Source organism: Gavia stellata, chromosome 2, assembly GCF_030936135.1.
Source record: "Gavia stellata isolate bGavSte3 chromosome 2, bGavSte3.hap2, whole genome shotgun sequence".
NCBI lineage: Eukaryota > Metazoa > Chordata > Aves > Gaviiformes > Gaviidae > Gavia > Gavia stellata.
In genome coordinates this window covers 109,595,286-109,620,249 of record NC_082595.1, presented here as the reverse complement: position 1 = coordinate 109,620,249, position 24,964 = coordinate 109,595,286, and the positions used below count along the sequence as shown (strand labels likewise).

The window sequence follows — 24,964 nt, the reverse complement described above, 5'->3', positions numbered from 1 at the left end:
TGCTGGTTTAAATGCCTCTTCTGGGCTAAGAGCTTCAGTGGACAAGGATGTGTCCTTGCTGTAGCAGGAGCATTTGGCACTGAAAGCTTTGGTTTCACAGTCGCTCCAAGCTGATGGAAGCGTGGGCTGCTGTATCTGAGCTAGCCCAGGCAGCGGAGAAGCTGAGATGCTAGCATGAGGTGGGAATGCCTCTTCTGGTGGGGGCACATGCATGAGATTGCTGTTGATTTTCACATCAAGCTCTCTCGGAGCCGTGCCAGGTAGCTCAGAGCCTTGTACCAACTGCTGCGGAGTTCGAAGCTGAGCCTCTGGTCAGTGCTGGTCTCTGGGATTAGCCTGCAGGGGGAATTGGCACTGTGGTTTGAAAGCCAAACTGTGCTTTCCATGTCCTGGAGCCTGCTTTCTTGTACACCCAGTCCTGGCAGAAGTCCTCAGAACTGCAAGTGACATGTGGCTGGGATTTCATGTCAGAAATAACCCCTTACGTACTGGTGTGACTTCCTGGAGGGAGCTACAGGATGCTGTAGGATGGTGCTGCTTCATCACCCCCTCATCCAGAATCTTCTGATCCCAGATGCTGCTAGTAGAGTGTATGAATGCTCCCTAACTGGTCCCATGCCATTGCAGTCAGTGAGGCAAGCAGCTGGTGAAGCAAGGGGAGGGGATGAGCTAACTCCAGTGCTGACCAGGGAGCAGTGCTTGCCTTGGTGGCTGTATCAGGAAAAGGATGGCTCACTGCAGCCTGCGCTGGTTCTGGTTCATTAATACCTACGTAAGTTTGCGTTCCTCCTTTGTACTGGGACATCAAGGCTGTGACTGAGGGAATGGTTGGAGTTAGGTGAGCTTTTGTTCCTGGTGAGGAGAGGGATGCCAAACAGTCTAATTTAAGGTCGTCTGTGGAGAACCTGCGGTAGGAAAGGTCTTCTGGAGATCCCCAGGCCGAATTCTTGCTTGTGGGGCAAAAACTACCATTACAGCAGGTTGGTCAGGGCCTTATTTGATTGAATTATGAATATCCCCAAGGATAAAAATTCCCACACCTCTCTGGGCCTGTGGGGTTTGCTGCAGGGACTTGAGGAGGAAAATGGGGGTGAGGAGATTATGGTGAGCTCAGCCTCTGACTGGTTTTGTGTATTTCTGAGTTGCAATGTTCCTTCAAGTCTAGGGCACCAACTGTGAGAAGGACCTGCTATTCCCTCAACAGCTACTGGAGATGCCGGAGGGCCCATCAGTGAGGAAATTCCAGCTGCTGACCTCCCCTTTTGTGGGGCAAGTGGTGGCCAAGGTGGGGGGAAGCAGCCGGAAGATCAGTGTGAATGACCTGAATGCCCTGAGGCTCCAGGACTCCCAGGTGAGCTGTACTGAAGGTGAACTTGCTGGTCCATGGCAAGTCTGAGGCTAACCACTGTTGTCCTGCATCTGGGTCACATAACCAGAGAAGGACATCAAGCTTGTGTTTGAGGTGGGCTGTTGGCTTTGTTTGTAGCCACAAAATAGGTGCATGTGGGCAAAGAGGTGTGAATGCCCATCTTGGAGTAACGCTCTGTGTTGCAAAGCTTGGGATCAAGGTTACTGTGAGGAGAGGTTGTTGCAGGGATGTGGCCAGACAGAGGTGCTCAGAATTATTTGCAGTTTTGGTTGGTCAGGCTAATGCACTGGTTCTGTGCCTCTCAAGGGATGGGGAGTTGGTGTTGGTGAGGGCTGTTTATAGAAGATGAGTTGATTTCTTCAGTATGTGGATGTCAGAAGCAGTAGCCTTGTTTCCCTCAGCTGTGAATTTGCACAGTTGCTTCTCTTATACCAGAGGGCAGGGTTTCACCTGGCTAGGTTGAAATGTCTATGCTGTGGGTGCTTGTGAGACAGTCACACTGGGTCAGCCCTCCTGGGGTTTCCCCTTGCCTGACCTCCTTCAAATGATGATTTGGACCTGACTGACCAAATGCTAGTGCAGCCTCACCTCTGATTACATGATAGTCTCAGCTGGGAACACATGTGAGCTGCTCAACAGTCATTTGTGCCTAGCCTGTGGCTTCAGAGCCACCTTGTGTTAGGTCGCCCTAGCCTGAGATGCTTGAGGCCAGCACGAATTGGGGAGGCAAATGAGAAGCAGTGGTGACAGACTTTGAAACCCGAGTGTCTGTTCTGGTATGTCTCTTTGGCCTGACTGGAGCCTGTGGGAGGGCTTCACACTGGAGTGGCATCTGAATACCTGGTGCTTCATGTAGACAAAGAAGGGATGCTGAGAGGATGACTGCAGCTCTGATGGGAATGGCTCAGACGCTAATGAATCCTGTGTTCAGGGTGGGGTGATGTGCCTTCCATCTAAAAGATATTGTAGAAAATAGTCATTTGTATGGAAAGAGCCAGAGGTTATGTGGATCCTCAGTGCATCCCACCTTTTTTTTTTTCTCAGGTTCATGGGAAGAACTTGTACCTGGCATTTGTGGCAGCTGAAGGTCCCTTAGGACCAACTACAGAAGAGACACTGCTGCAAAAAGAAGCTGCTAGTGGGGCAAGTTCTCCTGCCCAGGGTGGGCACGAACAGGTTTGTTGTCCACAGACACATTCCCAGGAGGAGGAGCTGCACGAACCCCCCCACTCCAGGTCTGAAGCTCCAGATGCAGCAGGGGGGCCTGGCAGCTGGCTGCGCTTCCACTTTGGTTTATTTGGCAGCATTCGGGCAAATGAGTTCGCGAGAGCAAACAAAGCCAATAAGAGGGGGGACTGGAAGGACCCTATACCCAGGTATTTGGTGGAATCCTCACAAACTCTGCTTTCTCACTGTTAAGGGCAGTGGTGTGTTGAAAACACAGGCAACAGTCTGTGTTCTAAGTCCCACTGGAAGTGTACTGAACAAGGGGTAAATATGGGAAGATAGTGTGGACTCTGCTTTTGTGAGCTGTTTAGCCTGAGTGGTTAATAATGTACAAGGTGCGTGCCTGTCCCCTGTGTATGTGGTGTACTTGTTAAGGACACACTCTCTGCTCCCCCATCCTGAAATCTTTTGAAGCATTGCTTTATTTCTACACAAATAGTTTCAGACATTGTCAGTTTTGTGTGCTTCTTTAAGCACCAGTTTCCCTGACTGTGGACCCTACTGCTAAGATGTGAAGATGCTGATGCATCTCCCTGCTTGCTGCTGTCTCTCGGTTAGGGACCACAGGGCAGCAGAAGGAGCAATTGTCCACGAGCTGTGTGGGTTCACAACCAAGTTTCTTGGCTAAAATCATTACAGAGGCTACCTTGTATTAAGATGGTGGCCCGGTGTGTTGGAGTGCTTGCTGTGGCCCTGTGCACACAAGCGTGTGCAGCGATAAGCTGCAGGGAAGGAATAGCTGGACCAGAGTACAGGCTTGGGGGACTGGTACTTCAAGATGTCTCCCTGGCTCTCATGAGAATGAGTAAGCGTGTGCAAGGGCTTATGCCTCACTGTGTGCTTCTCCCTAAGCTGATGTCATGTACAAGCTCTTTTCTCACCTTCCAGTAGCTTTTCACTCCATTGCTATGCTGCTGTCTCTTTCTGCTCTTTTTGTGCAAGCTTCTTCAGCCAGAGCAGAATATAATAAATGGTTCAGAGATGTTTCTGATGAGAGACTTCAACTTCTCTGCTTCTCTCAGGCTGGTTCTGCACTTTGAGAGCAGAGGCTTCCTTGTTTTCTACAACTGCCGAATGCACTGGTGCTCATCTCCGAGGGCTGATCCTGCTTCCGACATCCTGTCTGTGGAGTTCCACCGTGGCCGGGCGCTGGATGCCCTCTGTGCACCCGATCCCATCTGCTACACCCTCTTAGACCAAAGATATTTTTCAGGGCTGGGTGAGTTCCAGGGCATACTGGCAGAGCAAGAAGTGGAGGAAGGTGGGTGGGATGTCTGCAGATCCAGAGATGCGTGTCTGAGCCTTTTACTCCTTAGCCTTATGGCTTCTGGTCGATCCAGCTGTGAGTGTATGTGGTCATCTTGCTGAGGACAAGGCTTGCAGTCTGTAGCCACAGGCTTCAGATGCTTGAGTGCACCGCATGAGCACAGTGAATTGTCTTCGTGTGTGTGACTATGGATTGGCTTGTACTCTTGGAAGAAGGGAAGGTCTGGTTCAGGGGCAGAGGGAAGAGACTATCTTCCAGTCCAATCCCAGCTGTAAGTCTACTGCTTGTATGCCACCTCTGATATGGGGAGTGGCGCTGCTAGCTGTGATCCTTGAGGCAGAAGTCACAGTGATTGGAGCCGTAGGGTCTGCATTGTCTTGATAAGAAATATCCTTATTGTCTCCTTATTTCTGACCCTTTCCAGGCAACATCATTAAGAATGAGATCTTGTACCTGGCCAAGATCCATCCGTTAACACAAGGCTCTCTCTTAGCTCTCTCGGATCTGGAGCGTCTGCTTGACTGTGCCGTTCAGTTCAGCTCTGCCTGGCTGCACAGCAAGCTGCATGGCAAAGGGCTGCACCCTCAGATCTACCAGAAGGAGCAGTGTCCCCTTGGGCATGCAGTGATGAAGGGAACCCTTGGACCCTCAGGTGGCTTTAAGAGACTTACGTGGTGGTGTCCTCAGTGCCAGCCTGAGGTGCTGTCAGGGGATGGGGACCCTTCCCCAGTCACAGAGTGACCCAGCTTTCTGTGTTCCTCCTTTCCTGGAGGGTGTCTAGGTGGTCTCTCAACCATGCTCTGTTGTCCTGAGAAGGGCTTCCTGGTTTTCTTGAGGCTGTTAAGTCTGTTCCTTAGAGACAATGAGCTGGCAGAGTTCAGTGCTCAGTGGAGGTTACAGGAGTCACTGCAGTAGTGTGCCTCTGGATGCAAAAATGCAAGTGGTTGTAAATGTCTATTTTTTTTTTTGTCACAGTGACACAACGGTGTAAATAGTTTGACCAGTTCTGAGGTGTCTTGGTCCTCCTGTTCAGACTATGGTGAATGGAAAGCATCAGGTGTTGAGCAGGTGATTACTGTGGTCTGAAGTGATCCTGTCCCTTGACCCTGGTGCAAGTGCAATGGCTTATAGTGGAATTAGCAGAAAGGAGTGTATCCCCCTGCCTAAACAGCTTGATTAATTCAGTATTAGAAAATCCTGCCTCTGCTTGTAGCTGAATACCTGTGTGCTGGGCTGCGATTAGGTGTGGTTTAAAAGTGAGTGGCTGTTTCCTCTGTCAGCTCTTACAGGAACGGCTGCTTCCTTCTGAGGGGTGAAAATAAACCTCAGCAGTTCTTGGTGGAGTTCATCTCTGCCTGCCTGTCATGGTGTCTGCCCCCACATGTTTCAGTTTTGTGGCTAACTGCCAATTCCAGATCTCAGTGGGGAAAAAAAAAAAAAACAACAAACCCTCAAAACCACTAAGTTTGTGACAGGGATTGCATAAAATTCATGATCCTCAACGTAACCTGAAAGCAGAAGGGTTTGGAAATAGAGATGATGTGGTCCCTCCTTTGCTGAGCTGTGTGTCTCTATGCAGTAGGCAGAAGCTGTCACTGTCCTCTCTGTCTGGATCTGGGTTTATTTTAACAATAGATTGTTGACTTGAGTGAAGAATAAAAACTGGTGTTGGAACTGGTGGTGTTCAGCTTAAGTTCAGTGTCTTTTCTGGCAGTTTCTTGGTTAAAAACTGAGGTGTAGAGGGAAACTGCGGTGTTTGGTGCTGCCCTTTAGAGGATGGTACCAGAGCTTTCCTCAGCTGTGTAGGAGTGGCTCAGCAGGAAAACTCTTTTCATGGGAACTGGATTTAAAGGTGGACTGCAAATCAACTGGGAATACTGGAGTTAGACCTCGGTGGTAGGCTGCATCCCAAACAAGACTTGCACAGCCTTTCGCTTGTGAGCTGCGATGCCCTTTAGTCGGTTGCGGGTTGTGGGGTTGCTGAATAATCCAATTAATGGGGTTCTGGTGCTGAAGAAGATAGTTAATGTCACTTCTGGGCATGTCCTGCAGGGTGTTAGCGAAGGCCTGGAAATGAAGCATGGTATTTTCACTGCTGTTTTTAAAAGAAACGAAAAAAAACCCCACAGAAAAACCCCAAAACTAGAAACCCGAGTGTCACACCTGGAAGGAGGAGAGAGCAGCTGGGTATCTGCAGGGGATGTATGGCTGGGTCAGACGTGGAGAGCTAGCCAGAGGTTGCAGGGTGGCCCACGGCAGGCTGGGATGATCCTGCTGAGCCAAGGGTGGCTCCAGAGGAGAAGTGCCACGAGGGAAAGGGACAGAAGGTGACTTCAATGAAAAGCCGCCTCACGGCTGAGGCCGGGCCCTCCCTGCTGCGCCCCGGGGGCTGCCTGAGGAAGGCGCGGCGGGAAAGGGGCTGTGGAGCGGGGCTGATGGCGGCGGGGGGAGGGCGGTGGGCGGTGGGCCTTCCCCCGGGCCTGAGGGGGAGAGGCTCCGTGGCGGCGGGGCCGCGCGCGGGCCGCCCGGTTCCTCCCGCCGCCTCCTTCCCGCTCCGCCGGCGCCGCGCGTGTGGTGACGGGCGCCGCTACCCACTCAGCGCCGGCCGGCGGCCGTCACACCAGCCCCGCCGCCTTCCTATTGGCTGGCGCTCCACTGGTGCGAGCGCGCCTCGGCCAATAGGCGCCTCGCCGGCCCACCGAGCGATGGGACGAGCGAGCTGATTGGCGGAGGGGCGGGGCAGAGGCGACCCCGCCCGGCCCCGGTTAAGCGGCGGGCGGGAGTGGGGGGGCGCGGCGGGAGCGCGCGGCGGCGGCGGGGGGATGAGCGCGGCCCCCATGGAGCTGCTGAGGAAATGGCTGGGCCACCCCGAGGACATCTACAACCTGCTGCGGTTCAAGATGGGCGGCTACCGGGCCGTCATGCCGCGGATCGACCCGGTGAGCGGCGCGGGATGCGGCGCCGGGGCGGGATGCGCTTCGCTATCTCCGTCGGTCGGGGCGGTGCGCGGTGCCCGGGGGGTGCGGGGGCCGGGGGGTGGCTGTCATCTCCCCGCGGGGCTGCGGCGTTGCCACGGGTGAGCGTTGCGCGGCTGCCGTGGGCAGCACCGGCCCCGTGCGCGTTCCCCGTGGGCAGCACCGCCCCGGCTCTGTGCCACTTGCACGGTCTTGGCGCTTCCCGGGCGCCGCACCGGCTCCGGGCACCGCACCGGCTCCGGGCATCGCACGGGCCCGGCGCTTTGCACCGGCTTCAGGCTTTCCGTGCGCGGCCCCGGCGCCCAGCGATGCGCGGTACCGGCTGCTTTCCCTGCGCGGCGCCGGCTCCGGGCACCGCGGGGCCCCGGTGCTTTGCACCGGCTTCGCGCTTCCCCCCTGCCGTGCGCGGCCCCGGCGCTTCGGCTGCCGGCGGTGCAGGGGGCGGGCGCCGAGCGGGTTAAGGGGGCGGGCCGGGGGGGCGGAGCGGGCCGCAGCCCCCCCCCGCCGCCGCCGCGCCCCCATGGCGGCCAGCACCAAAGCCGTGTCCCTCTTCCAGCGGACGCTGGCCCTCTCCCCGCCGCGGGGCCCCCCCCGGGCGCTGGGGCGGCTGCGGGGCGGCGGGCGGCGGGTGCAGCAGCGCGGTACCGCCGCGGCCCCCCCGGCCCCGCCGCCGGCCGCCCCCCGCCTCCAGCCGCCCCCCTGCACCCCGCTCTGCCCGCAGGACTCGCTGGGACGAGGCCTCCGCACCTGCTACCGCTACCTCAACCAGACCAGCCGCAGCTTCGCCGCCGTCATCCAGGCCCTGGACGGAGAGCTGCGGTGAGCGGCGGGGGACGGGGTCCCGGGGCCGGGGGGCTGGGGGGTGGCGGGTGCAGCGCTCCCCCCGACGGCGGCGGGGCCCCCGGGGGGTGGAGGGTGCTGTGCCGTAACCCCCTCCCCGACACCGGGGCTCCCCGGGAGGTGGAGGGTGCAATGCCCCCCCACAACGTTGGGGCTCCCCGGGACATGGTGGGTGCAATGCCCCCCCACAACGTTGGGGCTCCCCGGGAGATGGTGGGTGCAATGCCCCCCCCAACACCGGGGCTCCCCGGGAGGTGGAGGGTGCAATGCCCCCCCACAACGTTGGGGCTCCCCGAGACATGGTGGGTGCAATGCCCCCCCACAACGTTGGGGCTCCCCGGGAGATGGTGGGTGCAATGCCCCCCCCAACACCGGGGCTCCCCGGGAGGTGGAGGGTGCAATGCCCCCCCACAACGTTGGGGCTCCCCGGGAGGTGGAGGGTGCAATGCCCCCCCACAATGCTCGGGCTCCCTGGAAGATGGTGGGTGCAATGCCCCCCCCAACACCGGGGCTCCCCGGGAGGTGGAGGGTGCAATGCCCCCCCTCAACGTTGGGGCTCCCCGGGACATGGTGGGTGCAATGCCCCCCCCAACACCGGGGCTCCCCGGGAGGTGGAGGGTGCAATGCCCCCCCACAACGTTGGGGCTCCCCGGGAGGTGGAGGGTGCAATGCCCCCCCACAACGTTGGGGCTCCCCGGGAGGTGGAGGGTGCAATGCCCCCCCACAACGCTCGGGCTCCCTGGAAGATGGTGGGTGCAATGCCCCCCCCAACACCGGGGCTCCCCGGGAGATGGTGGGTGCAATGCCCCCGCACAACGCTGGGGCTCCCTGGGAGTTGGTGGGTGCAGTGCTCCCCCCGACACCGGGGCTCCCCGGGAGATGGTGGGTGCAATGCCCCCCCACAACGCTCGGGCTCCCTGGGAGATGGTGGGTGCAGTGCCCCCCCCCCCCAACACCAGGGCTCCCCAGGAGATGGTGGGTGCAGTGCCCCCCCCCGACACTGGGGCTCCCCAGGAGATGGTGGGTGCAATGCCCCCCCACAACACCGGGGCTCCCCGGGAGATGGTGGGTGCCATGCCCCCCTGACACCAGGGCTCCCTGGGAGATGGTGGGTGCAATGCCCCCCCCGACACTGAGACTCCCTGGGAGATGGTGGGTACAGTGCCCCCCCACAACACCAGGGCTCCCCGGGAGATGGTGGGTGCGGTGTCCCCCCAACGCCGGGGCTCCCTGGCAGAGGTGCTCCATGCAGTGCCCCCCCCATGCCATATTTCTTCAGCTGAGCTGCTGGGAAACACTCCCTCTCCCACCCCGTGCAGCCGATCGCCGGGGTGCGGGGCTGAGCTGGCGGGGCGACGCGCGGTGCAGCCCCACCCCGTGCAGCTGGACGTGGGGTTCCTCACGTCCGAGATGGCTGTAACGCACATTCCCCCCCCCCCAGCTGGGTTCCCCGGCCACGCAGGCCCCGGGGACGGGTGCTACAGCTTCTCAGCCAAGGGCGCCTGGCCGCGTGCTGTTTGTGACGCCCTGGGAATGTGTCCTGGCAGTGCCGAGGCCGGCGCTGGCCGGAGGGACGTGGCCGTGCCGGCGGGAGGAGGTGAGCAACAATCCGGGGCCGACCGAGCATCCGGACCCTGCCAGAAAGGCGCGTTGGGAAACAGCTGCCTCAAAAACTACGCGCCCATCGGAGGGGGCTCGCTGCGCCCTCGTGTTTTGCTGTACAAATTTCGCTGACCCGTGCAGGAAAGCTTCAGATGGTAATAGAGGATGCAAAGCTCCGCTGGCCTGGGGCCTCATGCATATATATATATGCTTTATATATTATATTCACGCAGAAATAACCCGTTTCAGCATGTAGATCTCTCTCCAGTTAATCCCAAGATGGGTTAAGCGTCAAAATTAGGGGTTTACTAAAAGTTGCACCGGACACGTCTAATGCTGCGGTTGCGACTCCGCCGAGCGGCTGCAGGCGCCAGCCTGAACACTGGGTCATCTGTTGGATTCCTGAGCCCTGGTCTGGCGTTTTGGACGGTGCCCCGTAGCTGTCGTCCAGCGTTTATGAAACGGTTGCCTGCAGCCTGTTTTACAGGGAATGCAAAGAAATTCGGCGGCTTGGCCGGGGTTGTGTGGAAAGGTATGAGCGGGGCCAAGAATTAAACTCTTTTTTTTTTCTGTGCTCAGTATATTAGCCAATGTGGAATTTAAGGAAAAAAAAAAAGGGCCAATCAATCAAACACCTTGCAACCTGTTAGCGGTGTTGGTAGGCATGTGCTTGCCTTGATCTTCCTGCAGTTATCTTTCTTGTCTGTCTTTTCTGTTCTTTAATCCTTGCGTTGCAGCTTGCTCGGATCAGGAAGGCTCCCTCCCCTCAGGGCACACAAACTTCTGCCTGGCATCTTAAAAATGCTATTGCTGGATCTTTGCAACCTACAACTGCGCAGGGATTGATGCTGAATTACAGCTGGCTCTGTAGTGGATCAGAAGAAATTAATTTTCAAAGCACGGTAGCTCTGCTGAAGAGTTTAGGGACAAAAGAGGGAAATGCAAAATAGGCAGAATATAGAAGTAGGCAGAGCAACAAGCTTACCGAAGGAATTAATTTCGGCGGATCACGTCAAAGAAGGGCTTTCATTGATGTTAACCCCACTGGGGGCTAAACTGAACCCCTGCGGTTACAGACTGCTTGCTATTTGCCTCCCTGCTTGCTGGTTGAAGGAGCTGGTGGCGTAGGATTCGAGCATTAAAACAACCACGTCGCGCTGAGAAACCCAGCGCTGCCCAGGGTCCGCTCCCGCGTGCGGTGTCCTACGCCACAGCCCGGTCCCTTCCCCGGCCGTGATTTTGTTTGCAACTTCTTTGGAGCCAAATTTGCTCATTTGAAGGCTGGGGAAGCGGGAAGCTTTTGCTCCCTGGTTCACATCCCTGCTCTTGGGAGAATTTCCATGCATCCCCTAAGGACTGCTGGAAAATGGAGAGCTTCTGGATGAGTGCTTGGAGCAGTGCTTCCCAGGCCAGGGTGTTGGTAGTTGAGCTAAGATGTTTGGTTCCTTCTTCCTTATTTTTTTTGGCCCCATAAACCGTGTGTTTTGCTGGTCAGGGCTCTATCCAGCCCATTGCTCCATGGTTAGGGCGTTTTCTTGAAAGGTGGGAGGCTCAAAACTGCAGCTTCATCAGCAGCTGAGCCAACATCATAACTTCTGGTGGTGGAGAGGAGTTGTGAGCCAACATCATAGCTCCTCTCCTGGTGGTGGAGAGGAGGAGAGGGATGCTCCTGCCTTCTCCCGCTGCCGGCCCCGTGGTCCTGCCTGTCCCTGGGTCCCTTCAGGATCAATTCCTGCCGGTTCAGCTGCTTTGTGGAGAGGAGCAGCCTTGTGCTGGCAGAGGGTGAATGTGGTGGCAAGGAGAAAGGAGACCTCCTCACCTGGGAAGGGGGGAGCTGTGCCTGGGACAGGGCTGGAGCTTGAGCCTTGAGGTGAAACTGGGATTACTCTTTGGAAGTGGGCACTTCCAGTTGTGCGAAGGGGTGGTAACGCCGGAGCGTCCTCTTCCCAGCACTGTCACACGCGTTTGTTGGAGAAGACTGTGTGGCTTTGGTTGGCCCCTGTCATCCCCATGGATCTCGGGTTGGAGCCCAGCTGGGACTGTGGTGCCTGGGAACCCTGCAGAGAAATGGGGAGCTGTAGGCAGACCATGCTCGCTGCGTTGTTTTTATGGTCTTACATTTCATAGACTCACAGAATGGTTTGGGTTGGAAGGGACCTTCAGAGGTCATCTGGTCCAACCCCCTGCAATGAGCAGGGACATCTCCAACTAGATCAGGTTGCTCAGAGCCCCGTCCAACCTGATCTGGAATGTTTCCAGGGATGGGGCATCCACCACCTCTCTGGGCAACCTCTGCCAGTGTCTCACCACCCTCAGCGTAAAAAAGTTACGTCCTTTGATTTGCCCAAATCGCCACGGAGCTGAATTCGGTATATGATGGAAGTTGGGGATGTAGTTAAGGTTTGGATGCAGAAGGGGGTTAAATAAGCGTTTTAACTATGCTGGGCTCTGGAGTTGCTGCTAGCGCTTATCTTGGCATGGTATAGATGTGAGAGGTGCTTCTGGGACGGCATTTCAGCTTCTGCTCTGCCTGTCTCAGTTGCTGCCAGTGGAGGTTGCTGCTGGAAGGGGGTAGGAGTCCTGGGCACGTGCATCGTGTTGGATGAATGTTTGCAGCCTGGGTGAAATGGAAAAACTCAGTCGTGCAAAGGATCAGGAGGGCACGAGAGAGATGCTTGTGAGCACTCGGATGTGTGGTTTGACGGAGGAATTAAACACCCTTCAATTAAGGAAAAAATGCCAAATTTAACAGTGTTGGCTCTAAGAGCCAGTCAGTTTTTCCTGTCTGCTTAATCACTGCTTGCACGTTGTCGTCCCAGAGCAGTGCTTTTGCCTAGTAATCAGCATTTAAGCAGTCCAAGCTAGTTTCCATTTGTTAAACAATTAATAAACGCATCATCTCCTTGGAGTATCACTGTGCTCATCTAGAGCTAGGGGAGTATTTTATATAAATCCTGAAGTCGTTGCCGGTATTTCTCACCATCAGGACTTTTTTTAGCTTCAGCTGCAGAAATGTGGAGCCCGGGTGGGGAAGGCAGTGGGAGTGGGAGGGGAAGCGGCTCTCCAGCAGTTTTCCGCTGGGGTGCCTGGACATGTGGGCTGGCTCCAGCGTCTTGTGCATGGAGGTAAAAAACCACAGGGTGTTTTGGCTCTATCTGCCGGTCCTAATCTTCTTGTTGCGCAGTAAGGGACCCCGTTATTCCCCCCCCAACAGGATAAAAGGGTGCTGGGTGCAGAGAAGGGGAAGTAATAGGAAAAGTACACCTGCTTTTTTTCCCCTTCCTTCTTTTGCATTTGCTTTTTCCAATAAGTTGACCTCGGGCTCTGTTCTCTGGGTCCTAGCGAGTGCTGGCCGAGAGCCTTGGGTCTTGCTTGCGGCGTTGCTGGGTCTTGCTTGCGGCGTTGCTGGGTCTGGCAGTACCCTGCCCTGCCCAGGGAGGCCTTATTAGCCCATCGCTTCCCCAATACGCGTCTTAGAAAGCCAAAAGCCATGCTGTAGTTCTCTGCATGAAGGGAAGAACCTGGGTTTCCTAACCCAGGTCAGGCGTGCTGCGGGTTTCTCAACGGTCAGCCCATGGGGAGTTTGTGTGGGGGCACCTCTGTTGCTCAGGGTGGTGTGGTTCAAGACATGGACCTGCGCGAGAGGAGGGCCCTGAAGATGAGAGGTGCTCCAGCCCCCCGATTCTGTGAGAACAGGCTGTGAGAGAGTTGGGGTGGTTTAGCCTAGAGGAGAGGAGGCTTCAGGGAGACCTTATAGCAGCCTTCCAGTACTTACAGGGGCCTACAGGAAAGATGGGGAGGGACTCTTTTATTAGGGATTGTAGTGATAGGACGAGGGGTAACGGTTTTAAACTGAAAGAAGGTAGATTTAGATTAGGTATTAGGAAGAAATTCTTTACCGTGAGGGTGGTGAGGCACTGGAGCAGCTTGCCCAGAGAAGCGGTGGATGCCCCAACCCTGGAAATGTTCAAGGCCAGGTTGGACGGGGCTTTGAGCAACCTGGTCAAGTGGAAGATGTCCCTGCCCGTGGCAGAGGGGTTGGAACTAGATGACCTTTAAGGTCCCTGTATTGCGTCTGGCTGAGATGGAGTTCGTTTTCCCCATAGCAGCCCTCATAGTGCTGTGCTTCATATTGGTAGCCAGAAGGGTGTTGATAACACTCCAGTGTTTTGGCTGCTGCTGAGCAGTGCTCCACAGCACCAGGGCTGTCTCTCCAACATTCCCCCTTCACCAACAGGCTGGGGCGGGCAAGGTCTTGGGAGAGGACATAGCCAGGACAGCTGACCCAAACTGACCAAAGGGATATTCCATACCATATGACGTCTGCTCAGCAATAAAAGCTAAGAGAAAGGAGGAGGGGGGCGGGGGGCATTCATTATTATGACACTTGTCTTCTGGAGCAACCACTGCATGTACTGAAGCCCTACTTCCCGGGAAGTGGCTGGACATCACCTGCTGATGGGAAGTAAAGAACAAAATCTTTTTTTTTTTTCCTTTGCTTTTGCTTTATTAAACTGCCTTCATCTTGACCCACGAGGTTGTTTTTGGTCTTATTTTTTCCCCCTCCCCATCCTGCTGAGGAGGGGAGTGATAGAGCGGCTTGGTGGGCACCCGGCATCCAGCCAAGGTCAACCCACCACAGTCCCTTCCAACCCAAACCGTTCTATGATCATCAAAGTAGGTGGGAAGTGCTGCTGTCAGTGCTTTCCATCCCTAACCTGCTCCTGTGACCCTGGGATTTGAGCAGCACATTCCTAATGTGTTTATTTTATGCTCCTGCATGGCAGGGGACAGCCACTGTCCCCAGATGAGGGTTGGGGAAGCTGACACCCAGGATTTGATGGAGGAGGGATTGGACGAGGGTATCCCTTGACCAAAGCTGGCTTCCAAACTGTAGGAGACGCTGTCAAACAACAGTGGGGGCCAGGAAGGTTTTCACATCACCGCTTTCTGTTCTGCTCAGTGGCTGAACTACATATGACTTGAAACCTGAAAGCGAATTGTGCTGCAAGTGCTTGTATCTTCCAAGGCATCAATGACGTGGTGGTGCCGGTGTGTGTCGTGTTGAGCTGGAACGCTGCTGAAGGCTGTGTGGTTAATCTAAACTGTTTGTCCTGCCTGATAGGCAATCCCAAGTAAGGGACGATTGTTTTTTCTCCCTCCCCCAGACATGCCGTCTGTATATTCTACCTAGTTCTCCGTGCCCTGGATACTATAGAGGATGACATGACCATCAGCTTAGATGTAAAGGTCCCGATGCTGCACGAGTTTCACTCCTATCTCTATCAGCCAGAGTGGAAATACATGGAGAGCAAGGAGAAGGACCGGCAGGTGCTCGAGGACTTCCCAACGGTAAGATGTCCACCTCCTCACTTCAGCTGCTTTGTGTCCCCTTTCCATGCATGGTTGCCTCTCCACGTTACACCAGAACTCATTCAGTCCCTGGTGAGCCCGCAGCTCTTTGGAAGAGCTACATCACCTGCACGTGGGGCTGGACGCAGAGCTGGAGTGAGAAACCCAAACATTGTGCCAGTCTCTACGTGAGCCAGAGATAACCTGGCTGTGGAAAAGTGCCAGCTCTAAAAAGTGGCTTTTTACCTTCCCTGTTGCAAGAGTAAATGACTGTTGGGTTGCGGAGAGCAGTTTGGATTTGTTGCCCAACACTGTGCATTGCATGGGTTGGGTGTCCTGTGACCCCGAACAGGTAGGGAGAGGAGGAAAGCTTGTCTGGCTTGTGGATAGACCAGCATTTGCAGCGGTGCTGCAGGATCTGCTCTAGAGCTACAGGAGTCTGTCCACAGATCTTTGACATGCATATAAGATAAAAAGCACCCTCACTGTTAGTATTTTCCAAAGTCTTACTGCTGTAGAGATCCTTCTAAAAGTGTTCTCCTGTAGAAAGTATTCTCCTGGAGAAGCTGGCGACTCGTGGCTCAGACAGGTACACTCTTCGCTGGGTAAAAAACTGGCTGGACGGCCGAGCCCAGAGAGTTGTAGTGAATGGAGTGAAATCCAGTTGGCGGCCGGTCACAAGCGGAGTCCCCCAGGGCTCAGTTTTGGGACCGATCTTGTTTAATATATTTATTGATGATCTGGATGAGGGGATCGGGTGCTCCCTCAGTAAGTTTGTAGATGACACCACGTTGGGCAGGAGTGTTGATCTGCTGGAGGGTAGGAAGGCTCTGCAGAGGGATCTGGACAGGCTGGATCGATGGCCCGAGGCCAACTATATGCGGTTCAATAAGGCCAAGTGCCGGGTCCTGCACTTGGGTCACAACAACCCCATGCAACGCTACAGGTTTGGGGACGAGTGGCTGGAAAGCTGCCCCGCAGAAAAGGACCTGGGGGTGTTGGTCGACAGCCGGCTGAAGATGAGCCAGCAGTGTGCCCAGGTGGCCAAGAAGGCCAACGCCATCCTGGCTTGTATCAGAAATGGTGTGGCCAGCAGGAGCAGGGAGGGGATCGTGCCCCTGTACTTGGTGCTGGTGAGGCCGCACCTCGAATCCAGTGTTCAGTGTTGGGCCTCTCACTCCAAGAAGGACATTGAGGTGCTGGAGCGTGTCCAGAGAAGGGCGACGGAGCTGGTGAGGGGTCTGGAGCACAAGTCTGATGAGGAGCGGCTGAGGGAGCTGGGGTTGTTCAGTCTGGAGAAGAGGCTGAGGGGAGACCTCATCGCTCTCTACAACTACCTGAAAGGGGGTTGCAGAGAGGTGGGTGTTGGTCTCTTCTCCCAAGTGATGAGTGACAGGACAAGAGGAAATGGCCTCAAGTTGTGCCAGGGGAGGTTCAGACTGGATATTAGGAAAAATGTCTTTCCTGAGAGAGTGGTGAAGCACTGGAACAGGCTGCTCAGGGAGGTGGTGGAGTCACCATCACTGGAGGTGTTCAAGAAATGTGTGGATGAGGCACTGCAGGACATGGTTTAGTGGGCATGGTGGTGTTAGTTGATGGTTTGACTTGATGATCTTACAGGTCTTTCCCAAACTTAATGATTCTGTGATTCTGTGAAAAGGAAGCCGCAGAGAGTCTGCATCTCCACTAGCAAGATAAGCAGTATTGGAGCCTGTTCTCTAACCTGGAGGCCAGTTGGGAAAGTCTGTCTATGTTGAAGCTGTTAAACTCTCTCAGCATCCAGGACAGTGTGGTTGCATGCCAGACTGTCCTTAAGAAGTGGTTTCTGGCCCACGCTACTTCCCAAGCTCTGCCTGGGGGTTGCTTGGGGTCAGAAAGACATCGGGGGCCATGCTAATGCAGTAGCTGTGCAGGTGATTGAGTCCATGCTCGATATTTAAGTTACTGGTGCAGGTGTAGCTGTAGGGCCTTGACTCTGCTGTAGGCACTCAGGATGGCAGGCAGCAGAGCTGAAACCACGATGCTTGTCCTGGGCTCCTGCCAGGTTTCAGCCCCAGCAGGAGCAACGGGATGATGGAGCTTTTGCCGTGCTGAGATGCAGCATCTCCCAGCACCGAAGGGGAACCCATCTGGCCAGTCATTCTAGAGGGGATCCATCAAGCTGAAAGCAGAAAGAGGTGCTGTGGCTGGAAGGCAAGGCTGAGCTCTGCTGAGTGGTTTTGGTGAGGGCACAAGGACCAGCCCTTGGTGGGTGCTGCAGTTTTGCTGTTGCTCATGTTGATCAAGAATAGCTGGGTTTATTTTGTAGGGTTTTTTTAAGCTCTCTTTAAGAAAAAGTATAATAGTTGTAGTGAGGAGCATTTGATTTACTGAGGAAGTTCTATTTTGTTCAGCTTTTTACCATTTTAAACCTATTCTACCCTTATCAGGCTTTCCCTAGCAGTGGGAATGGGATCATTGTTTGGAAAACTGAGGTGTATTATAAATTTTGATGCTCAGCATTGGGATAACAGTGACTGTGCCCTATCTGGGAGGGGCGTGCGCTATAGTAGATGGCTGTGTCAGGGGATTCTTGATGTGTAGTGACAGAGATACGGTAGGTGTGCCAGTGGCTTGGTACTTTAGAAAAGCTTTTGAAGGTGTTTATAGTACTTCGTTGTTCTCTCGGTGTGTATGTGTTATTCACTCGGGCAATCTGAGTTCATATTTAGGTACGATTTTAGTAATATCTGGTGGAGGTGTACTCGCAGGTCATGCTTCTCTGTGTAGTGGATTCAAGCCATTGAGAAAAGCAGAGTCAATACTGAGACAGAGGGCAAGGAGGAGAGCCTGGACCTGCGGTGGTATTTGTGTCTGAGCTGTAGTCGTTCAGATTGGTGTCCTTACTAGACACACACCCTGTGCTGGCTGTAGTTACCCGCTGATGGAGAAGAGCGCTCAGCACAATAAAACATGATGTTCCACAGTTTTGGGAAGGGGAGGATGCACTTTTCAGTGCGAGAGCAACTGAGTCATTGAATCGTGTTATTGGAGATGCAGAAGAAGGATTTTATGCTTTCTCAGTTGCTGGATGCCTTCCCAGTTGTGCAAAACATGCCCTGCGGAGCCAGAGCTGGAGAGGGCTCAGGAGAACGGAGTACCAGAAACCTCCTCTGTCTTTTCCCGTGGTTGGCGTGATGGGATGTTCTCACGTATTGCAAAAAACCCCAACTCTGTGCACCAAGTGTAGCTAGTTTTGTCCTGCAACTCCCAGATGATACCAGTGCAAGGCCACAGAGTCTTCCCAAAGATACTGCTGTCTCTGATCTACCGCCAGAGACCATACCATTTAGACTGAGCCTGTGCTTTAAGGGCCTTGAAACAGCTCTGGTTGTGGGAGTTGTCCTAGATCTCCAGCCAGGGTGGGATAAGAGCCTCGTAAACAGTCTTTTTCTGATTTCTTAATAAATGTTGAGCTCTGCTATTTTTTTCCTGATGTTTTTTTTTTTTTTTTTTCCCCTGACGGTTTGTGCTGCAGATCTCCATGGAGTTCAGGAACCTGTCAAAGGTCTACCAGGACGTGATTTCAGATATCTGCCACAAGATGGGCGTCGGGATGGCGGAGTTCTTGGAGAAGAAGGTGGACTCCCAGCATGAGTGGGATAGGGTAAGTCAGCCCCGACAGAAGAGTGGACTCAACGTGAGTAGGGTCCACCTTGTCTCTGTGGAAAGAGAAGACAGAGCATCCCTGTGGGAAGAGGGTTCAGCTGGATGAGGGATGCTGTGTGGGCTTGGGAAGGTTTTGAGAGATTGCTGGTCCTGTGAGTAATGGGAAGATGGTGTGGATTGTTGGTGTTGCCCGCCGGCACGTGTTTTGGGTGACCATGACATCAGCTGTTCCCCTGTGGGCGGTTCATTCGGCTGCTGGAGGCAGAGTGGCACCTTGGTAGGACATTGTTAGTGAGGTGTTTGCTGGGCATGGGAAAGCTGAGAGTCCAAGGGAGGGCCGTGAGAACGTGCGGAAAATGTACTGTCAATTACTTCTGAGCATCATTTTTGTAAAACTCACTGTGGCAAATAGACAGCTCTTTGTAACTGCTCCTTTCATCTTGTTTTTTCTGCCCCTTCCCCTCTCGGTGCCTCGCAGTATTGTCACTACGTTGCTGGGCTCGTGGGGATCGGCCTTTCCCGTCTCTTCTCTGCATCAGAGCTAGAAGATCCTATTGTTGGGCAAGACACGGAGCTGGCGAACTCCATGGGCCTTTTCCTGCAGAAAACCAACATCATCCGTGACTATCTGGAGGACCAGCTGGAGGGAAGGGAGTTCTGGCCTAGGGAGGTGAGGGAAAACATTGACTCGGGGCGAGTGTTTCTGCTGTGCCTCTTTGGGAAACGCACTAAGACTGAAGGTACTGTTGTTGCTGCTCTGATACAGTGAGTTGCGTCCTCTCATTAGAAGGGTTCCTCCTGGAATTTCCTTCGAAATCCCCAAAGCCAGGGTTTTTCCCACTGTTTGTTGGTGTCCCTTGTCAGTCTTTCATACTTCTGTCCAAGACCTGTAATGGATGGAGCCGACTGGCCATGCTTCCAGGATGCCTGTCTCAGGAACGTTACAGGGTGCATAGCAGAAGGTGCACAGCTAAAATTGTAGCATCTCTCATGTCCCTTTAAATCAAAGTTGACAGGAGAGACTTGATGGTCTGCTTTAATTGTATTAAGACCCTACAGTAAAGCTCTGCTGCGTGAGATCTATACTGTTGGTTGTACATCTCCTTGGTAATAAGAGTTCTTCTAATGATAGCTGTTTCACATCTGTCTAGAGCTGTCTGGGTACAGATGTGGTGACGAAGTGATGTCTTTCCCCACTGCCAAGAACTTGTTTGGCAGGTTTCCCCCCTCTCCGTTACATCGGTTCTAGGAATGAGGGAGGATAAGACTGGGTGAGATCTCAAGAGGTTACCTAGTCTGTTCCCAAAGGCAGGATCAGCTTGTCCACTGTTCTTAAAGCCCTCTAAGAATTTTTCCCTCCCTCTCCATGTGGCTGACCTGTCTCATAGAGCATTTCTCCATGTCGGCCTGATGTGTGAGGTGTCTTTTCCTTGCCTTGCCTAGATGTGGAGATGAGTTGCATCCTTCTTTACAATCCCTTTGTATATACGAAGGCCACTGTCATGTGTCCAGAGCCTGCCCTTCCTTCTTTGCTTTAGCCTAGCAAGCCCCAATCCTTCAAGGCTTTCATGGGTCTCTGGTGGTTCTTGGTGCTCTCCCAGACTTCAGACTGTTATTGATATCTCATATGGCATGAACGTACTCTCCAACATGTGAGTCCTTATCTTGGTGTTTAGGTTTGGAGCAGATACGCAAAGAAGCTCTCAGATCTTGCCAAACCAGAGAACATCGATATGGCTGTCCAGTGTCTGAATGAGCTCATCACCAATGCCCTCCACCATGTCCCTGATGTCCTCACATACTTATCCCGCCTGAAAAACCAAAGTGTCTTCAACTTCTGCGCTATCCCCCAGGTGAGTTATGTTTTCAAGTTGTTCTTCATTGTCTGCAGCCCACCTGATGAGAAGTTGGGTGAAGGAGGTTATGTATCATGTCAGTATTAGCCTCTTTTATTCTCCGTCTCTTCTGTCTCTTCCTTCTTTCAAGACACCTATTGTTTCTGCCATCGGTGAGATTGTGGCTCCACTCCAGAGTGTTTTGCCATCGATTTCACTGGAGCCAAGGTTACTCCCTTGGCAAGCTCCTTACAATGCACTAAGGGCTCTTGGTGTTTCTCCTTAGGTGATGGCTATTGCCACATTGGCTGCCTGCTATAACAACAAGCAAGTGTTCAGGGGAGTCGTGAAGATCCGGAAGGGACAAGCCGTCACTCTAATGATGGATGCCACAAACATACAAGCTGTCAAAGCCATCATGTACCAGTATGTGGAAGAGGTAGGTTGAGCAGCTTGCTTTGAGTAATTTCTGGCTGGTTCTGTCCTCATTCCCGGTGTGGAATTGGGAAGACACGTGAATCTGTTAATCCCAGCACATCACCTGGGTGCTTGATGTGTTCCCTTGAACAAACCCTTGGCCTGTGCCTGTGTGGAGAGGCAGAGACTGAGATCCTGCCGTCCTTCTGGTGGAGAACCAGAGGAGTCAGCTGTCTCACACAGGACTTCCCTTGGGCTGAGCAGGCACAGAGGACCTTCTGAACAGGGTATATCATCTCCCCATGGGCTCCTCCAGCGAGCAGTCTTGTTTTCTCTGTGTCTGTAGTTGCAGCTGGCAGCATGATGTGGTTGTTTCCTTGTGCACCATGGTCAACAGTAAATGGGGGCACCTCTTGGCATGTTGTTAAAGCAGTGGGACCCCTGGCTTCGAGGTACTGTGGAGGTTAAAAGTTCACATGGAGGAACAACTGGTGGATGGATTCATGGGGGGGGGGGGGGCGGGGCAGGAAACCGAAAAAAAAACCCCAAAATCAAATCCAGCATGGGCTGTTCAGAAAAAAGATGTTACTTCTGCATCAGGGAGACCCCAAACCGTGGGTTATTAGAGCTCCCTTTGCAGGCTGGCCAACCCCATGGCAAGGGACAGTGACACCTTAGCCTAGGGTCTCTGCTTGTGCATGTCTCCCTAAGACTCATGCAGACAGGTATCTCAAAGACCATCGGGTTTGCAGACCGTGAAAAGAAAACCCCAAAGACCGTGGGGTTATCTGATGAAGGTGGCTGTTTCCTGGTAGTGACACCGGCTGCTGGTCACACTGGGGTGTCCTCACTGGTTTGGGGTGGGCTGCAGCACAGCAGTAGTGAGTGAGGATTGCTGGGCAAGGACCACTGGTCCCAGCAACACCACTTGTGGTTGAGGGATTGTCTGAGGCCTTGTGGTCCATCTCCCGTCATGGGGTGCCCTCAAGAGGCTGCTTGGCTTAATGCACTTCTCAAGGGAAATGGGCCCTGGTCCCATCCAGGCATCCTTTGCAGCTGGTCCTTGCTCCATGGCAGTCCACCACTGAGGCTGCTCTTGAGGACACAGTGGCCCTTAAGGCTTCCTCTTCCATGTAGTGGTCCTGTTTGTCTCCTCAACCCTGGGGGAGAACCATAACTCCTCCTTCCTCCCTCCCCAGATCTACCAGAAGATCCCAAGCACGGACCCATCATCCAACAAGACGCAGCAGGTCATTGCCTCCATCCGTGCCATGAGCTTGCCCGGTGGCCCCATGGCATCACGCCACCACTACTCCCCCATCTACCTGTCGTGCGCCATGCTCCTGGCCGCCCTGAGCTGGCAGTACCTGAGCACCATCTCCAAGGCCACCGAGGAGTACGTCCAGGCGGGCGAGAACTGATGGGCAGCGGGCGGGCGGGAGGAGAGATGGTCGGTGGATGGGCAGCGGAGGCAGGATTCCCCTGCCAGAGGGGATGGCCAGGCACCGGGGTGCTACGGGGCCTGGGATGGTGACGAGGGCAGGACGCCGGTGAGCTGCAGCCCCGGGGTGATGGTGCAGCATTGCCAGACTCCGCTCCTCACCGCCCTTGGCCATCTGCTTGGATGGTTACAAACATTAATTGGAGTCTTACTGTTTGGGGTTGAATTTTTTTTTTCCCTTCTTTCCTGTTGGATGGTTTACCTGAAATTTTTTTTTTTTTGTTAGGATGGTTTTAAATAGAAACTCTCGTTGCCTCTTTTCTTGCTTGACATTTGAGACTCCTTTCCAGCTCAGAGCTGAGCAAAACCTTCTGGGTTTTGCTTCCCTTCCTTAGGCAGCCTCTGGTGCCTGCTCCGCACTGGAAGGACGCTGCTTCAGCCAGGAGAGGAACGCGCTTCCTATCCAGGGAAAAAGCACTGGCCACCTTCTGGCCCTCAGCCCATGCCCATTGACATCCTGCAGCCTGGAAGGAGGCAGAGGCAACCTTCACATTTCTGTTGTTGTGCTGAAGGAGGCTGCTATGCTTGAAACAAGCCCTTTTAATGTTAAATAATGTTGGAGGTGGGATGCTCTGTCCACTGTAAGTGCCCCCAGCTGAAAGCCATCTATTGCAGCTCCCTGCCCTCGAGCAGATGGCACCCTGCACTTGCAAAGCTTCGTGTTTAGGCAGCTGGGGGGGTGGTTAAAATGAGAAGGGAGCTGCCTGCATGCCCTGAGCTAATAACCCCGTGCCTGACTCCACTGCGGGGTCTGGGCTCTGCACCATTCCTCCAGCCCAAGGGGCTGGGTGGCCGGGGCAGAGCAGCACCATCAGGTGCCTCTGCAAGGCAGGGGAGCGAGGGTTTGCACCGTGCTGTCCCTCATGGGATGCTTTTTTGGGGGGCTTGGTGCATCAGCCACCCTGAAAGGCAGCAGTGATCCCTGCCACAGGCTGGGAAGGCTTGAGCCATGGAGGGGGGGCCGGGGCAGGTTTCCCTGGCCCCCTTGGCGCTAGCTGGGGATGCTTTGGGTTAGACTGATGTGCAAACTGGAAGAGGCATCCACTGCTGTTTTGAAACACGTCAGGCTGGACTTACTTCAAGAAGAAACACTGCTTTAAAGACTAGTCCTGTTTTCCTGGGGTGGATTTTTGTTTTCATGGTCCCTATCACCCCTAAATGCTGCTTTGCCTTTGTGAAGGGAAGGACAGCCCCTGTCCTGGTGCAGGACAGAGCTCAATCTACCAGGCGCAGTTCGGTGGCCTTTGCAAGGCCAAGCCTGTGTGGCCAGGCTGTTACTCAGAGGGAGAACCCCTACTCCACAAGTACCGATGTAGATAGATAGTTTTAAGCTGTTGTTCAAAAGAAAGTTGCGGTAGCTCTCTTTGTGCAGCTTCCTGTCTTGTTGAAATTAAAGTTTTCTTTGGGAAAAAGAAGTGTTGAATTTTTTTTTTAGCTGGCATTTCTTTTACACTGGCAATTCCCCACCATGCAACAAGTGACAAGCCCTTGGCTCAAATGAGATGCAGATGCTTCCTTGCTGCCACTCAGGGCAGCACAGTAAAGCCTTGTGGGCCAAACCCAAAGGAATAATTTTAACCAGGGTGAGAGACAGCTAAAGGTCAGTAAATTCTTTTAATGGACCTTGCAGTGCCAACAGCAGGAGTGGTGGCACAGCCCTGAGCTGCAGGCACGCTCTCCCATGCCTTGGTGCATCCTCCTCCCCATGCACCCTCTGTGCCAGCGTGCAGAGATGCCGGGGACAGTCCTGGCTGCACTCTGGTCCATGGTGAAGCACCTTCCCCATCACCAGGAGTAGGCAACGGGGCTGCTCAGGAGTCAGCACAACTCCCACTGGCACCAGTATGGCCAGAGGACAGGGCTGGGATGGAGCACACTGGCATGAAGACAGAAGGGCAGAGCAACAGAATAGTTTGAGGTGGTTTGAAGTCAAGCAGAAGCAACCAAGGGCCAGGAGACAAGACATTGGAGAAATCATTTATTGGCACAGTTGTTCCAATTATATACACCACAGCTCTGTCTCACTGGTGTCTACATAAGCAGAGGCAAGGGGCTATTTTACAGTGCAAGGGAGGGCCTGCTTCACGCATTTCAGGCCTGTAGCCTCAGCTCAGCAATACACTTTGTGCTTTAAAATTAAAAAAAAAAAACACGCTCTTTTGCTATATTAGTGTTGGCAAATTGCATGATTCCTCCTACACAGCTATATTCCTCCTACACAGCTATTACACCTCCCCCCAGTAACAAAAATAAGGTTTTTCTTCCTCAACACCTGTGGCTCAAAAAAAAAAAAGCTTCAGTTGTGTGCAAGTTAGCAAGAGCCCTCCAAGCATCTGCGTGAGGTTCCTGCAGCAGAGCTGGGGAACATCCCACATCTCTGCTCAGCGTTCAGCACCTGCGGTCCCAAAGCACCACACCAATTTTGGATGCAGCACCCATCGCCAAGGCATGACCCCACTGCACACACCAAGCTGCCCAGCCACGGATGAAAAGCGGTTTGCTCTTTCCAGCCTGCTAAACGCTTGCAGGACATTTGATCAAAGGCTCACACAGCTCCAGCCAGGCCCTTCCCTTCAATAACCCCAGACTACAGCAAGAAAAAAACAAAAAACAAGTAAAAAGCGAGGAACAAGTGGTTTAAAACAGCAGCCGAACGGATGGAGCAGAGCAAGCGATGCACAAAGGACTTGCTGCAGGCAGGAGGGGCCTGAACGCAGCTCTGGCCAGAGCCACATCAAGTTCATGAGTATTTCATCATTAATAGGTCTAAGTTTAGCCAGTTCAAGGCACACGCTAACATATCCCGCTTGTTTCAGGTGCTAACAGTCAGACCGACCCAGCCAGGGGTACACAAATCCCCCCTGGCCGTGGCTTCTCAGCAGGGTCCATCTCCACTACCCCACCAAGTCTCTAGTCCCAGCACAAAGCTAC

The 24,964-nt window shown here is 54.1% G+C and overlaps 2 protein-coding genes across 2 annotated transcripts; both read left to right on the top strand.

Moving 5' to 3' along the window:
* The first annotated feature begins 1,213 nt into the window (after nt 1-1,213).
* NEIL2 (nei like DNA glycosylase 2) lies at nt 1,214-4,604 on the top strand. The gene is made up of 4 exons (XM_009813837.2): nt 1,214-1,351; nt 2,414-2,745; nt 3,619-3,815; nt 4,288-4,604. The coding sequence occupies exons 1-4, from the start codon at nt 1,214-1,216 to the stop codon at nt 4,602-4,604; spliced, it is 984 nt and encodes a 327-aa protein (XP_009812139.2).
* A 2,096-nt stretch (nt 4,605-6,700) lies between these two features.
* FDFT1 (farnesyl-diphosphate farnesyltransferase 1) lies at nt 6,701-23,386 on the top strand. Its single transcript, XM_059834653.1, has 8 exons — nt 6,701-6,802; nt 7,560-7,657; nt 14,449-14,632; nt 18,150-18,278; nt 18,759-18,950; nt 19,957-20,133; nt 20,402-20,554; nt 21,732-23,386. The coding sequence occupies exons 1-8, from the start codon at nt 6,701-6,703 to the stop codon at nt 21,951-21,953; spliced, it is 1,257 nt and encodes a 418-aa protein (XP_059690636.1). The 3' UTR covers nt 21,954-23,386.
* Nucleotides 23,387-24,964: the final 1,578 nt, after the last annotated feature.